General features: G+C 41.2%; 1 protein-coding gene across 6 annotated transcripts in view; it reads right to left on the reverse strand.

The window, feature by feature from the left end:
* htt (huntingtin) overlaps window positions 1–14,869 on the reverse strand; it is a 39,363-nt gene that overhangs the window by 4,516 nt on the left and 19,978 nt on the right. For all 6 annotated transcript variants that reach the window (XM_044113606.1, XM_044113603.1, XM_044113605.1 and 3 more), the window contains 33 exons: window positions 14,630–14,853; window positions 14,142–14,220; window positions 13,870–14,031; window positions 13,708–13,763; window positions 13,481–13,629; window positions 13,190–13,326; window positions 12,984–13,100; window positions 12,719–12,841; window positions 12,289–12,539; window positions 11,989–12,131; window positions 11,488–11,713; window positions 11,188–11,332; window positions 10,849–11,028; window positions 10,559–10,735; window positions 10,329–10,405; window positions 10,099–10,234; window positions 9,877–9,999; window positions 9,539–9,746; window positions 8,757–8,902; window positions 7,943–8,120; window positions 7,759–7,857; window positions 7,491–7,675; window positions 7,059–7,185; window positions 6,819–6,922; window positions 5,804–5,958; window positions 5,570–5,709; window positions 5,408–5,490; window positions 5,197–5,327; window positions 4,943–5,075; window positions 4,140–4,295; window positions 3,865–4,055; window positions 3,449–3,563; window positions 1,958–2,171 (listed from right to left, as the gene is read on the reverse strand). In XM_044113606.1, the coding sequence (XP_043969541.1) occupies window positions 1,958–2,171; window positions 3,449–3,563; window positions 3,865–4,055; window positions 4,140–4,295; window positions 4,943–5,075; window positions 5,197–5,327; window positions 5,408–5,490; window positions 5,570–5,709; window positions 5,804–5,958; window positions 6,819–6,922; window positions 7,059–7,185; window positions 7,491–7,675; window positions 7,759–7,857; window positions 7,943–8,120; window positions 8,757–8,902; window positions 9,539–9,746; window positions 9,877–9,999; window positions 10,099–10,234; window positions 10,329–10,405; window positions 10,559–10,735; window positions 10,849–11,028; window positions 11,188–11,332; window positions 11,488–11,713; window positions 11,989–12,131; window positions 12,289–12,539; window positions 12,719–12,841; window positions 12,984–13,100; window positions 13,190–13,326; window positions 13,481–13,629; window positions 13,708–13,763; window positions 13,870–14,031; window positions 14,142–14,220; window positions 14,630–14,853 (4,870 nt within the window). The remainder of the gene's footprint in view (window positions 1–1,957; window positions 2,172–3,448; window positions 3,564–3,864; window positions 4,056–4,139; window positions 4,296–4,942; window positions 5,076–5,196; window positions 5,328–5,407; window positions 5,491–5,569; window positions 5,710–5,803; window positions 5,959–6,818; window positions 6,923–7,058; window positions 7,186–7,490; window positions 7,676–7,758; window positions 7,858–7,942; window positions 8,121–8,756; window positions 8,903–9,538; window positions 9,747–9,876; window positions 10,000–10,098; window positions 10,235–10,328; window positions 10,406–10,558; window positions 10,736–10,848; window positions 11,029–11,187; window positions 11,333–11,487; window positions 11,714–11,988; window positions 12,132–12,288; window positions 12,540–12,718; window positions 12,842–12,983; window positions 13,101–13,189; window positions 13,327–13,480; window positions 13,630–13,707; window positions 13,764–13,869; window positions 14,032–14,141; window positions 14,221–14,629; window positions 14,854–14,869) is intronic.

The following is a 14,869-nucleotide window of genomic DNA, read 5'->3' on the forward strand; positions in this document are numbered from 1 at the left end:
GTTGAAACCGGGAGGGGGGGAAAAGTTAGAGTGGGGCTTGCAACCGTCATCACACGACTCAGAATGTTGAACAGCAAAAACCAAAAGAAAAAAAAACTGAGTTTCTGGAAGAGTTAATATTGGAGAGTTTCAGTAATAGACTGGTCAGAAACTGCTTTGCTCATAAGATACGACTCAAAACGTACTTGCAAAAGTATTACTACCACTTGGACTTTAACATTTGGTGACGTTATAACCACAAATGTCTGTATTTTATTCAGACGTTACGTGATAGCCGTTTAAGAGTGCATCATTGAGAAGTGGATCATAAAGGATGCATCGTTTTATTAATTCTTCCACAAATACAAATCTTAAAGTGTTTCAGTTCCGCCGAATCAAAACTTTACACCACCTGTAGAATAACAGTGGCAGGTGTTTAAGGTGAGTTTTACCAGATACAGTTTAAGACACGTTTTGTTTATTCTCCTCCACAAAATGGCAATTTTTTTGGATTGGAGAGTATCAGTATCTGAATATCAGTTTTCTAGTCTTGGATCTATAGAAAGTCTACTGGTTCTATATCTGGACTTTAACAGGAACTTTCTATCTAAGGACTAAACTCAAACCCTTCCTCCACCACTCTGCTTGTTTAGGATTGTTGTCCTTCAAAGTGGGGATGGTATTTTCAGGGTGATTCAGTGTTATTTTCATTACCACATAAAACTTTTTGAATGCAAGCCAAATAGTTCCACTTAGTCCGACACAATTTGCTGTCCTCTACATGCCATTTCTGTTAATAATGTTCTCCTTACCTGGCATGTTCAGCACACCTGGCATCTCTCAGAGTAATTTACTCACAAGTTTTTAGTTATTATGTGAATTTGGAAGTCGATAGCTTCCACTGGGTTTTTATTGGGGGTATTAAAGAAGTCTGATTACGAAATGTCAGATTTAACAGAGAAACATTAATTATTTCCTGTGTTGAACTATCACATAAAATACCAATAAAATATAAACAATTAGTGGTTTTCAAATTACAAAATGTAAAAAAAAAAAAAAAAAAAGTTAGTGGGTATGAATATGAATACTTTTACAAGATACCGTAAATCACAAAGGATATATGCAAAAATTAAGTCTGGATACGCAAAAGTGAGAACGTAATCTCAGAACCTGCGAGTTTGCGTTGATCAAAGGAGAAATATTTGTGCCATTAGCACATAAGAAAAAAATTATCTATGGTTAGTAGGGGCGACTGCAGGGGTTAGAGGTCAGACATACTTTAGATTTACAATTGCTAATACATGCAGGAAGCAAGCAGGTAAGAGTATGTGATGATTACTGATGATTACTACTGGTTTTAAAGATTATTAAAGCTCTTTTATAAAGAGATAAACATACAAAGACAAACATGCAGAGGTGGACGGTAGACGTGGTGGCAGATGGACTGGAGCAGATTTGTGAACTAGCTAAGTACAATAAATAAATAAACCACAGGTGTTTCCTCAATATTTGCGACCCTAAAACAGCTAATGCTGGATTTATTCCCTGGCTCATAAACGTCAACATCTGTCAACTGATAGAATTTGCAAAGCTTGGCTGAAAATACAGTATTATGAATATATTTTATAGTTCAACAATAGATTGAAAATAATCTCTGTGTTTTTAATCACCTAATAAAAAGAAATTCTCCAGCAGCTGCTTCATCATGAGCTCTTTTATCTGTAAGAACATCTGGAGCTACAAAGAGGGCGACCTCAGTGAAGCGTTTTATTCCTATGCTGGATTTCTGCTCTCTCTATTCATATGTTCTCATAATAAACTCATAATTAGACTGTACTGGAAAAGCATGTGCGTTAGAAGCAGTGGAGGGACATGCATGCTATTAGTTGGAGTTGAAATAAGAATGAATGCAGAGGATGAAATTGGAGGCATCAAATGAAGTGTTCAAGTTGGCGGTCATGTCAAAAGCACGGCTTACCGGTGTACATGCAGGTGAGCATGAGGCCCAGGGCGGCCATGGCTCGGTGAGGTGACGGCATGTTGACTCGATCCACGCTGAGCTTGACCAAAGCTTCTGCATCGACGCGGGACAGCTGCTCCGACAGCAGGAGGCGCTCCAGTCCGCGCAGAACGCAGTGATAGATGATGGAGGGAGTGGAGTCCTCGCTGGCTGACACCATCACACCACAGAGCTACAGAGGACAGGAGCAACAGATGATGCAAAGGGGATCTAATGCTTTGACGTTTTTCAGCGGCGGTGATGATTCCTGCATAAGCTGCATAAACACTGAGCAGATGTCCTTTTGAGAATAACAGGAAATACAGTGAGGACATCCAGCAGCCCTGGAAACACATTACAAACTCAAACTTCAATGTATTTTATTGGGACTTTGAGCAACAAAGTACAAACACAAAGAAGCACAAAGTTGTTTGTTTTTTTTCCCCCCCCAAAAAAAATAAAGGTCTGAAAAGTGTATTAGCGCTATTGATGCTTTACAGCAGCACCATGCACTTTACACTTCAGGCCAAATAGGTAAAGTTTATTCTCATCTGTCTGACCAGAACACACACACACTACCTCATGTCTGTTGTGTTTCTGTACAAGACTCATGGCAAACTGGAAATGGGACCACATATAGGGCTGCATGATACAAGAAAAATATAATTGCCATGTTACCGTTGGGAATTGTATGGATATCGATTGTGAAAAGGTTTAATATCACAAAGGATCTATGCTTTGTGATAGATGTCATATCTAAGCAGAAAGACTAACATTGAAATGATAAGTGATGTGATATGTTGTGCTGCACAAATTAAATTTCAATGTGATTTGAAAAAGGTGGGCTTTATTTGTGAATTAAGCGACTTCTGTACAAGATTTTAGGACTGCACTAACAGGGTTTCTGCAGGTTTTACAAACTCACACTTTAAACATTTTAAGACATTTTCAAGATCAATATAGACTTTAAGACCTGTACCACAAGAGAAATGTACAAACGTCATCCAGCCACCTAGCAATAAATTTCCACTAACCCATGAAAGATGAATAGGTATATCACGGGTCTATCTAGCTTACCAAACTAGTAAGCTACTTGGCTAACTACTTAGTTAGCCAGCTAGGGTATTAGCAGCTAGCCTCAAGAGCGAGATGAAGATGACTGAATGCGACGCAAACTTTTGAATGACAGAAAAGTGAAAAAGGGAAAGAAAATACATACAATATACAAGATAAAATAATTCTGTCAAGACAAACTTTAAGACCTGTGATGAACATAAAGTTCAACTTACTTTTAAAATTAAATTTAAGACCTTACTTTTAGATACATTGATATAAGACTTTTAAAGACTTTAAGGATAAGCGGACACTCTGTCTAAAAAACAAAAACATTTAAAAAAAAAAGCATGAAATGTGTATCTTTGTGAAAATATTACGCTTATTCAATTTAACTTTATTCATCTTCTATCTTACTTGTATAACTCCAGCCATAAACTCAGCTCCAACATCCAGAGGGTAGTTCTCCATCATGTAGAAGGCCACTGCACACATCACCAACACATGCTGCTGGTTATGCAGGTTCACACAGCTGCAGGACAGAGACACAAAGAAAGCAGGCAGAAATTACAGAGATCTGAGTGAAATGTCAACAGCAGCATCTTGAGACACAAAGTAGCACCGATTTCTTGCTTCTATTACGTTATTAAGCTGGATTGAAAATAAACTAATTGAATAATAGATCCTCTTACATTGCAGGGGGAGGAGGATTAACACAGTGACATTAAACACTTTGGCTCCCGAGAGTCTTTCATCAAGGCTTAAAGTCATCAGAGATGAACTGAGGTCAGCATCTGTGTGTGTGTGTGTTTTAGTAGGAGGGCAACACTCACTGAGCAATGGCCTTGAGGTTTGACAGAAGGTACTCAGAGACTGTGGGGATGAGCTGTTTAGCCGTGTCATCCAGCAGGTCACACTCCAACACATAGAGCACCCCGTGTAGAGCCCCCAGGCGGCTGGGCAGGTGGGTGCTGCGCAGCGTCGTCTCCAGCAGGCGACACACCGGCTCGGCTATTGCTTTGTCCTGGAAATGTCCGAGCAGTTATCAGAGTCAGGAAGCGGTCAGCAGCAGCTTGAACGGCCTCCGGCGGCATCCCGACCCACTCACCATGCCCAGCACGGCAGCGGCCTTACAGATGGCGGGCACCAGGTACTGATTCAGGATCTCGTCTTCGGGCGGGTGAAGCTTCTGGAGCTCCAGCAGGGTGGAGAACATCGTGTCAAACTGGTTCCTCTCCGTGAACAAGTCCGACACCGCCAGCAGCTGCAGAGAAACACAACACTGATTAAAGCCTGGAGAAGCATTTCTCCCAGGAGATGCAGGTGCATCTTAGTACATTTAAATGCACAGATAGAAAAAAGGAATTTAACTTGTAGCATACATCTTTATTATTTCATTTCATCGTCTATTTGAACAATCAAAATTAAAATGTAATATTGACGTAGAAAAAGAAACAATGCAAGTTGTTCTACAGGAATAGCATGAAGTCTTATATTCCCTACTACAATTAGGAATTATGCACAATACCGAACAGTCCCATTATTTAGCAATGATCTTTTTGTTTATTGTTCGTTTTTCTAAATCAGAAATCAGCCTTTTACTGCTATGTAATATTATATTTCTCTGAGAAACTACATATTGAGTTTTTATTACCTGTGAACCTCAATCAACAACATTTACAAAACCAAACACATTAGTCTTTGTGTACTGAATCCATAAGCAGGTTAGAAATATACTTCAGATTTTTTGATATCCAGATAAACACAAACTTTTGTTCTCATCATAGAGCAAAAATGGCTGTTCAACTTTCACCTTTAAATCAGAAACAACAGACTCTTCTTATTTAATTTAGACGAACAGATCTTTAGCTGAGCTAATGAGAAGATATCTACTGGTGGTTTCCAGCTTACCGATCGGACCACTTCACTGATGAGGATGGTGGGCGTCCTCCTGTTGCTGGGGGAGCCTGGGATCAACCACTGGCTGTAGAGCTCCAGAAGAAACTGGGAACATGAATGAATGTCTACACCTGCACGGTGCTTCCTGAAAGCACAAAACACGGGTTTAGAGTGTGGATGGTTCTCTGGAGAAGGACGTTTTATCTACACAACAAGCCCTCAAAACAGAAAAATCAATAACGGAGACAATAAAAACTCAAACAGACCTTGAATTTATAGGCGATACAGGTGGGGAGGTTGGCACAGGAGTGTCTGCTTCGTCTTCTTCATCCTCGCCCCATTCTTCCTCCCTAAGAGGAGTGATGTTATTACCTAACCAGACTGAATGGATGGAGACCTGGAAAGGACACATGCCAAATAAACGCACATTAGCAACTGACATCGTATTCCTCAGGCATTACTATTTCCTCATCATACCTGCCCCAGTTTGTAATCCATGTTGCCCAACTCCCTCTCTGTGTTGATCTGAAGGAGCAGCTTGTCATGGCTGATCAGCGTACCTGCCGAAAACAATCGGGTGAAAAAAAGTATTTTGACATTTTCCAGAGCAGAACAGGGTCAGTCTGGAAGGAGGGCTACCTGCAGAAGCAGCTGAAAGTGAGGGCACAGGGTCCCAGGCGTGGTACGGGTGGTGTGTACTGACGTTGTCCCTCTTTGACACTAGAGCCTGAATTTCTCGCTCCACTTCACCCCGAATCACAGCGAGTTTCCTTCCAAACCTGGACAGGGAGAAAACGGCATCCATGAATGACTCTGTCTGATAAAGTTTAGACTCCCTGTGATCAGACAAGATAGACATGAGTACGGAGCTACCGTGTTTCCAGAGCTTTAAGACTTTTGTTTCGGGGCTGCTGTTCCAGACAGCTAACTGCGGGGTTGCCAGCAGTGGGCAGGGTCATGGCACTCAGCACCAGGCTGGTGATAGCCTGCACTGCTAACACGTTTAACTGGGTACGCTCCAGGTCCTCCTGGAAAAACGGATGAAGAGGGAATAAAAGACAAATTCTTTACACCTCTTGTTCTTGTCATATTAAAATCATACACGTTACAAATTCTTTATTAAGATTTTATATGACAAGACCAAAACAAATTACAGCCAACTGTTAGAAGGATGCGATAGATGGTTTCAAATCCTCTGACTAATAGAAGTCTGAAAACAGTGGCATGCATTTGTATTTCACACCCATAGATACAATCCAGCGAATACAAATGCCTTCAGATGTGACTGTGTTTTAATCTCAGCTGTGAGATTAGAATACTTCTCGAGTTTCTCCTTGTAACGAGACGAGCTTTATATCTCGTTATTATGTCAAATGTCTTGTTTTAACAAAAATATAAAAATACAGTCCTCTGACAGATTATGACTTGTTAAAAAGGCATAAAGAAGCTCGCTGTGACTCAAATTCTTCTCACCGTTTTGTCCAGATGACCTCTAAAATGTCCATGATGAGTTGCTGTTCTACTATCTTTCCTATTAAAAGAAAAGATATTTTGCTCTTGAGAAATAAATGTTGCTATAGGTTTTTTTAACCTTGTGAAGATGAGAAACTTCTCTCATTTCAACAAGTTTTGCACCTTTCTATAATGAGAAAATTGTACAAAATACTGCTCCTGAATTTATTTTTAGGTTTCGGCAGTTTAATGCCTCCGTAATAAACACACCCCATGAGAGTCGCAATAAAATTTGGCTATGTAAAGTTAGGCAAATCAAACCACATCAATATGAAGCACAACTCTGTGGTCGTCATTCCCATAAAATTAGCCTGTCCATTTCCTTTCTATACATTACTGCTAAAAAAGAAAAGCTTTGGCTTCCAGCTGCATTTACCTCTTGTTGAGTCTCTTCCTCCTGGTCCATTGTGATTGGTTGAGTGACCAGCACCCCCAGCAGAGTGGCCCAGGTTTCCTCAAACTGAGTCCTATTGCTCCAGCCTAAAGAAAAATCCCAGGTTAATTACAAAATGTACATTAACATTTATTTTTTTTAAAACATCAAAGTAAAAATGTTGTCATTATTGTTTTGGAAAGTCCAATATATCCAGTTAATTGTAACTATAAATATCTGTACCCAATGTGTTGATGCGGTAAAGGAATTCCCTGAAGACGTCCTTTTCCTGCAGGAAGTCAACAGGGATCTCAGGCAGCGTTGTGCCAAATTCTCCACCTGGTTGAGGGGACCAGCCCAGTTTCCAAACCTGAACATGAGTGCACATCGATAGAACAAAATCAATTTATTTAAAACCAAAGTGCTGCACAGTATTTTAAAAATACTGTGCAGTTTATTGTTTTGTATTTAAGAATACAAAACAATAAACTAAACAAAAAGGACAAGTAAATTACAACTTATGTGAATGCCAAAGAATAAAAATGAGTTTTAAGGAGTTATTTGAAGTGTTCAAGACTACGGGCAGTGACAGCACATGTCCGGTCTCAAACAAAACACAATATCCAGTTAGGCATCTAAACTGTAAGACTCATTTTCTTTCTTTCAAACACCAACCAGTGGAGGTACTCTGGTGTAGCTGTTGACCAGAGGCAGGCGTGAAATACTGATGACGATGTTTCGCAACGTCGGCGTGAGGAAAACTGGAAACGCACGGTTCCTCGGGTGACCCAGGGAGAGGATGCTCTGCAGTCCTTCGACCAGTTCTGCCATGATCTCGCATGCTTGCCACTCGCATTGATCTGTAAAAACAACTATCACTCAGCAGGACCAAAAGACAAGATGCACTAAAACAAAACCACATTATTTCTGAACCACTTCGTACTGTTGAGAAGAGCCGAGTCCAGCTGATCTTCACCGCCTTTTTCTCCTCGAGACTTTTTCTTCTCTGGATGCAGCAGCCGGTCACCAGGATGAACAGCCACTGAAAACCCCAAAAAAAAAAAATATATATATATATATAGACAGAGAGTATAGAAAAAACAGAGTTGTACAAGAATGCTCCTCACCAGAAGCAATGATAAGGTGCAGACAGTAGATGAGGGAGCAGGTGTACGTCTTGTACTCCAAGGTAGAGAGCTTGTTCCACACACAGGGCTGCTGCAGGGCCAGGCACAGGCAGGACAGAGCCCACTGCAGGTCCACGCTGAGGGGCAGCTGGTCCTGAAGCAGCCGCCACACAACCACCTGCACAAACACATTCACACGCGCAAATAAAAGACAGGATTTACTCAATATTTATAAGCTAATTAAGGTTTCACCAAACCAAATTTAAGACTTTTTAAGACCTTTTTGAGAGCATTCTGAATGGGATTTAAGACCTGCATCACGGCAGCAATGCACAAAAAAAATATCATAAATCATATGAGTTGGCAATGTTAACCGCGATCCAGTGGATGAGATGAACATCGTCCAGCCAACTAAGAATAAATTTGCATGTAACCGCGATAGAGGTAAAAAAAAAACAACAAAAAAACCAGCTAGCTCGCTTTACCCTGGCTAAAAACTAAATAGAAAACTATACAGAATGTACAAGATTAAATAGTCCCGCCACGACAAAATGTAAGACCTGTGATTAATGTATTTAAGACCAACTTATTTTTTTATTTTTGATTATAGGTTTTTTAAGATCTTAGCTTTAGACAATTGAATTTAAGACTTATCAAGGATGCACAGACACCCTGACTGATATAAAATATTTGATTTTTTAAAAATATAGTATCAGCAATGTCTGGCAGTCTTTCTCAAATCTAACTTCTAGTTAAATTACTCTGAAGTTTTCAAAAGGCTTTCAAACATCTATTATGTTTGTTGTTATGTTACCTCGGCCGCCATGCAGGTGAAAGAAGTGATGAGGTGCTCCTTGTCAGAGGGAATATGTAGTGATGAAGGCAGCTGATTCACACTCAACAGATACTGGGACAAAGCTCTGCAGAGGGCCAGAACCCTGGGGTAGAAACCCAGCTCATCTGAGGAATAAAGGAACATACAAAGAAGAAACGTGAGAGGACAGTGAATGTTTTATTGCTTTTTTGACAATCAGCTAAGATCTATCTTTATTATTTTCCTTATCATTACTAATATAACACAGCACTACATTTTTCTCATTTAATTTTATTGTAACCGTAATTATCGTCATCTTCCAGATAAAAAAAAAAATTATACATTTCCATATCAAAAATTGCTAAAATTATTTTCATATCATATTTAATGATTAAAATTTTTCTATCATTATTATTATTCGTAGTAGTATCAATGTTATTAATATTTTCCTTTTATGATAATTACCACTAATATTAATCATAGTTGCTATATTACAACATCATTATTATTATTATTACCATTACTCATAATGGTTGTGATGATATTTGATGATGTGATATTAGTGATGGTATTTATATCATCACTAGTATTTTTGTTAACATCACTGCCAATTCCTCCACAGGCAGCTGAGCTTTGTTGTTCTGTAGCGGTGTAGATAATGTTACAACCAGCATTATCATTACTATCACTATTACTTTCAATATAATGATCACTATTGTTATTATTAACATTCTAATTTTTGAAGCCCTGCTTCATATTCTGGCTCCTCTCTCACGTCTCACCGTAAACGTCACCCAGCTGGGTCCAGTATGGCTGGGGGTGAGGTGGCGGCAGGAAGGACTGGTGTGGGGCAGGAAGTGACCCCGTAACCTCTTCTAGCTGATTGAGGGTCACCTGCAGGGCCGTTTCCAACAACAGAGATCCCTGACCCCTGGTTAACCTCTGCACCCCCAAACCCAGGCAGGGGCACAACAGGCTGAGATTGAAATCCTGGAAAAACAAAAAGTTGAGATGAAATTAAATTCACTTCTGTAGATTAATATAAATATGAATAATTGCCACTATGATCCATTGGGTGTTTTAAGCCGGTGCTTTGGGTTAACATAATTGTTTTATTTACCTTGCAGCTCATGACTGAGAGTAGATCAGCAGCAGGTAATTTAGTGAGGAGCTCTGTTGCTTCGAGCAGAGAAACATCTCCATGGAGACAGCACTGCGACTTCACCAGAGCAACATACCACTCCTAGAAAACAAAGAAACAGTTTCCAACAAGATTGTGTTTTAATTTTCCCCATTCTTAAGGACACTTCTGATGTCATTTACTTTTGATAACAATCATTACCTTGTCAGCAACAACCTTTTCAGGGTCTATGGGTGGCTCCCCATCCAGAGGGTGGGGCGTGACTGGAGGTGCTGGGCTGCTGGTGTCGGCAACAGTAGCTCTGAACCTGTCCAGCAGGGAGTAGAACCTCTGATGCCTGCCACGGGTAAGCAGAGAAGACAACATTATTTTAGGATTTGTTTCTTTCCTTATTTAAAAACAATAAAACTGAACCATGTGTGAAAGAATACCTTTGAGCTAGTCCGCTGGTCTGGAGGTATTCCTGAATTCTCTCCAGTTCCTCCACAGGCAGCTGGGCTATGCTGTTCTGTAGCAGTGTAAATATGGAAACAATCAGGCCATTGCTCCATTATAACTTTGTTGTAAATAAAAAAAAACAAAAAAAAAAAAACTTGTCAACATCTTAGTATTTATTTTCATTACACTGCCACAACACATTTCCTGCTGCTCTGGATCTTACCTGCAGCGTCTCAGCCAGCAACATTTCCACTCTTCGGCACGCCAGCGTGTCCACCATGCGAGCCAAAACCCTGAACGGCGTGTTGAGCAGCTTGTCCACATAAAGCATGAGCAGAGAGCCAGACTGACTCAAGTGGATGCCTTCCAAACACTGTAAAGTCTTCTTTAACATGGTGGGCTATGGATTGAAGAAAGGCAAAGTAAATAGGGGAAACGGGGAAGTAGTAAATAAAATAATGTGGATTTTCAGCAGAGGAGAAGAAGGAGGAAAAAGGCCGTTTTTAATCTTACAGTGGGGAGATTGTCGCATCGAGACTGGATCGCCTGAATGAAGAGGCCGCTGGCGGCAGAGTTGCGGTGGACAGCGCTGATGAAATCTTGTACTGGAGGCTCATGGGAAAGGCTGATGAGGTCACGCACATGGTTGACGATCAGCCAGGTCAAATGCTCCGAGTCATGGAGATTCTGACACTAAAAAGTAACGCAATTTAGCAAAACATCGCATCCACCTCCTGCCACAGACTCCAAGAGTCTAAAGGTGGCATATTATGCTTCCTTGAACAGATTAGGATTTTTTTTGCACAAAAGCATTCTTAGATAATGAGATTTTAATAGTAGTCGTATTCTCACCACGTAGTCACAGAAGAGAATCAGAGCTCCCCTGCGTACAATCTCCCTGTTGACCATTGCTAACCGGGACTCTGGTTTTTCTTCCTCTTGTCCTTCACCAGAGGAGTGAGGACTTAGCAGCTTCGTGCATGAGAGGCTGTGACCTCTGACAAGGAGGGGGGGAAAGGCACAGCAAGAAAGTGTGTCTTTTAATAAATTCATACAATGAACCACAGCTTCATAGCTCTTTATCAGTTCATTTGCAGAACATTCATGAGAGTGATTCTCTAAAGTAAAGGATCCCATCAAGTTTCTCCTCACCTGGGAGTCTGATGAACCTCGGCCCACCACGAATAGTTAGTGTAGTTAATGATGAGAAGCACCTGGCACCACAGCAGCACCAAAGGCGGGTGGGTGGTGACGAGGCTCTGCACCATGCTGTTCAGCCCCTCTAAAGGGTAGTAGAGACCGGCCTCCGGACCCGGCTGTCCGCCGCCCTCGCCCTTCAGGAGCCGACTGGCTGCTGCCGTGATCCTGCGAAACATTCCTGGAAAAACAAAAGTTGAAACGTACTTTGTGAATTTCATTGTAAAAACATGAGACACACTTTGAACTCTTAACATTGGTACTGAAAGATCTTTTAAATATCCAAAATAAAAACACAACCCCAGAAACAATAAATAAAATAGGGGGGGAGGGAGAAACAACCATAAATAAAGTAGATTATGATGGATAGCCTTTCAAAAAATATTATTTATCAAAATGGAAATGGTCAAACTCATTTGAATTTTTTATGCAATTCATTGCGAAAAGCTTACTCACCGCTTTTAAAAATATGAATGAAACACATGAGCAACGTTCCCAGCTGCTGGCAGTAGAAGGTGTGCTGCTGCTCCGTAATGTCCACTTTGACCCGTCTGCTAGAAATATCGTCAAGTAACACTCCGACCAGCTGTAGCAGGAACCTAGAGGGACAAGGAATTTTTTCTTTTAAAATTAAAAATCAAACCAAGAACAAAAAGGTAGACAGTTGAATTTAAAAAAAATGAAAGAAAATAATATGGTTTACTCATTATAAACAGTTTGTCATGTTGCTTTTTAGAAGCTAAAGATTTTACCCACCTGGCAAAGGTTTCTTCAGGTGGAACCCTCTGTGCATCGTCGCTGGCTTCCTGGTCACAGCTGGCGGACGGGTCGCTGGGGGACGGGTTCTGATGATGCAGACGGCGAATCGTGTGGCAGGACAGGAGGTGTGGGGAGAGAGACAGCTCGTGGACCCGAGACAAGACGATGTCCTCGGTGGACTGGGACACGAGTACTCTGAGCACTGCCAGGATTCCAGACACCCACAGCTGTACTGTAGCGACAGATGCCTACAGAGGTGTGGACATTTTTATCAACCTCTAAACAACAGACAAACTGCAGGTCTGTTATTGGAGCACAAGATGAGCATCGGAAGGCAACGGCCAGGCCAGAGAGCGACCCATTTTTTTCAGAAATGTTTGTAGCTTCTTTCTGGACAACTAGATTACTTTTGGCAATGTATTCTCACCATGGTGATGGGGATGGTGAACATGCTCTTCAGCAGCATGTCAACTGGTCTGAGAGACGAGGGGGCCACCGTCTCAAACAAGGTGTTCAACACTCCTAACGCCTCTGGAGAGTCCAGCAGCATCTGTGACACAGAACACCAGGATGATTAATCTTGCCTTATTTAAGATTAAGGCAAGATGGTGCAGTACCATCAGGTATCTGCATACCTGATGGTACTGCACAAGTCTGAGAAGCAAGAGATGAATATTCTGCTCAACAATTACCTGCTGCTTCGCAATCATAGGAAGAATAACATCTGCAATCTGCCTGGACAGTCGCTTCCATTTGTCCTCGTTCTCTTTGTGACACTGCTGCAGAACGAGAATGAACATCTCCAACACCTGGAACAAAAGGCATGAAGGCACATTTAGGTATAAAGACTAAAGAATCTAGGATAACATTAGCCTGCTGTTGTTGCCTCACTGCATACCTGATGGTACTGCACAAGTCTGAGAAGCATGGACACCACCACTTCCTTCTGAGTGTCCAGCTCTTTGCCTGCATCTGCTTTGTTTGAGCCTCTCAGCACAAAAAGATCATAAACTATAGGCTGCAAGGCGGGAATGGCTGTAAAAAAAAAAAACAAACAAAAAAAAACACACAACCTGATTACTCATTTGATTTCTGGAAGATTATTTTCAAAAATACACACTGAAAGAACAAAAATTTAAACGGTGCGGAAGAGATGTCAATAATTGTGGTACATGGCGTGTCCTCTCACCGTGGGTGACCGCTTTCCTGCCGCTCGCCATGATGCCGTCGCACAGCTGGATGATCTTGGGGATGCTGATAATCTGCTTGGAGTGGTAACGTTCATAAGACAGCAGCACCAGGAAGAAAAAGATGTTTGGGATGATGGCTTCAGAATCCCTGAGCAGGAGGAGCAACGGTTAGATCGGTTGACAGATTCTGAGTTTCAGATGAGAAGAAAGAAGAAAAGAGAAATACCTGAACTGGCCCACTTCAATATATTCAAACTGCTTCAGGACAAAGCCTATGAAAACCTGAAACATAGATAAGGAATTGTTGCATTACGGAAAACGATGATGGAAGTTGAAGATACGAGTATAAAAAAAAAAATAATAATAAAAAAATAAAACTGTTTCTAACCTGATCTGAGTCCAGCAGGCAGTAATTGACTCTGAGCTGCACAAGCTGGGCCAGCAGGTCCAGAACTTGTCTCTGCAGAGCCACAGAGGTACTGGTGGTGTACTGCTTCAAAGCTTTGATCACAAGCGGCTCAAACAGACGGATGTGGTTGTGAATAGTATTCTGAGAGAAAACAAGGTATTTAATTAATTTCAGGGCAAAAATAGCGTGCATCTATATATGAAAAATCTAAAGCATACTATCAGCCGTCAAAAAGAATAATTTAGGTGCACCTTGTCTCCTCTGTGACGTGTAGCATTGGCGATGTTGGATCTCAGCTGATTGGATGCTTTCTGCATAACATCAAACCATCTAAACATAGAAGAGAGCAAAAATTTGTGAACTTGGCAGATTTTGTAGCAGAAACATTCATACAACTTGAACTTGTTCACATTTTGTTTCTACATTTCATGTGGTTCAGCAACACAAAGGAGAATACAATGCTAAAAACATGACAGGCATTTATTTTAAGCCTTTGTAGAATAACTTTTTCCATGCAATTGGAGCTGCAAGTCTTTTAGCAGCTGCAATTTACTGTGGAGGTTTTTTATCCCCAGTGCAAATAGAAAAATACAGGTAATAAAAATAACCACAACATAACTTGTAGCATAATGTGACAAAATGTGAAAATGTAGCTCTGGCATTTAAAGTCTATTCTTCTCTATGCAAACAAAAACAAGTAATACGTGTCATACGATCGAAACGAGCGAGGCAACGTTACCCCGAGGTATCTTGCTCCTGCTCAGCCTGCACCATGTTACGGAGGCTGGCATCAGCCAGAGCCTGGGTGAAGTGTGTGTAGGGAGCCATGAAGCAGTAGTGGTAGAGGCCCGGGCGCAGGCTGGACGAGCCGAGGCGCAGAGCTTTGCCCTGGGAGCGGCTGGGTCCACTCAGCACACTATCATACTGGGAAGCCAGGTTGGTCCCAAACAGCGTCTTCAACAGCTGCAGAGTAAATCCA

The sequence above is a fragment of the Gambusia affinis genome, linkage group LG04 (assembly GCF_019740435.1).
Source record: "Gambusia affinis linkage group LG04, SWU_Gaff_1.0, whole genome shotgun sequence".
Classification (NCBI taxonomy): domain Eukaryota; kingdom Metazoa; phylum Chordata; class Actinopteri; order Cyprinodontiformes; family Poeciliidae; genus Gambusia; species Gambusia affinis.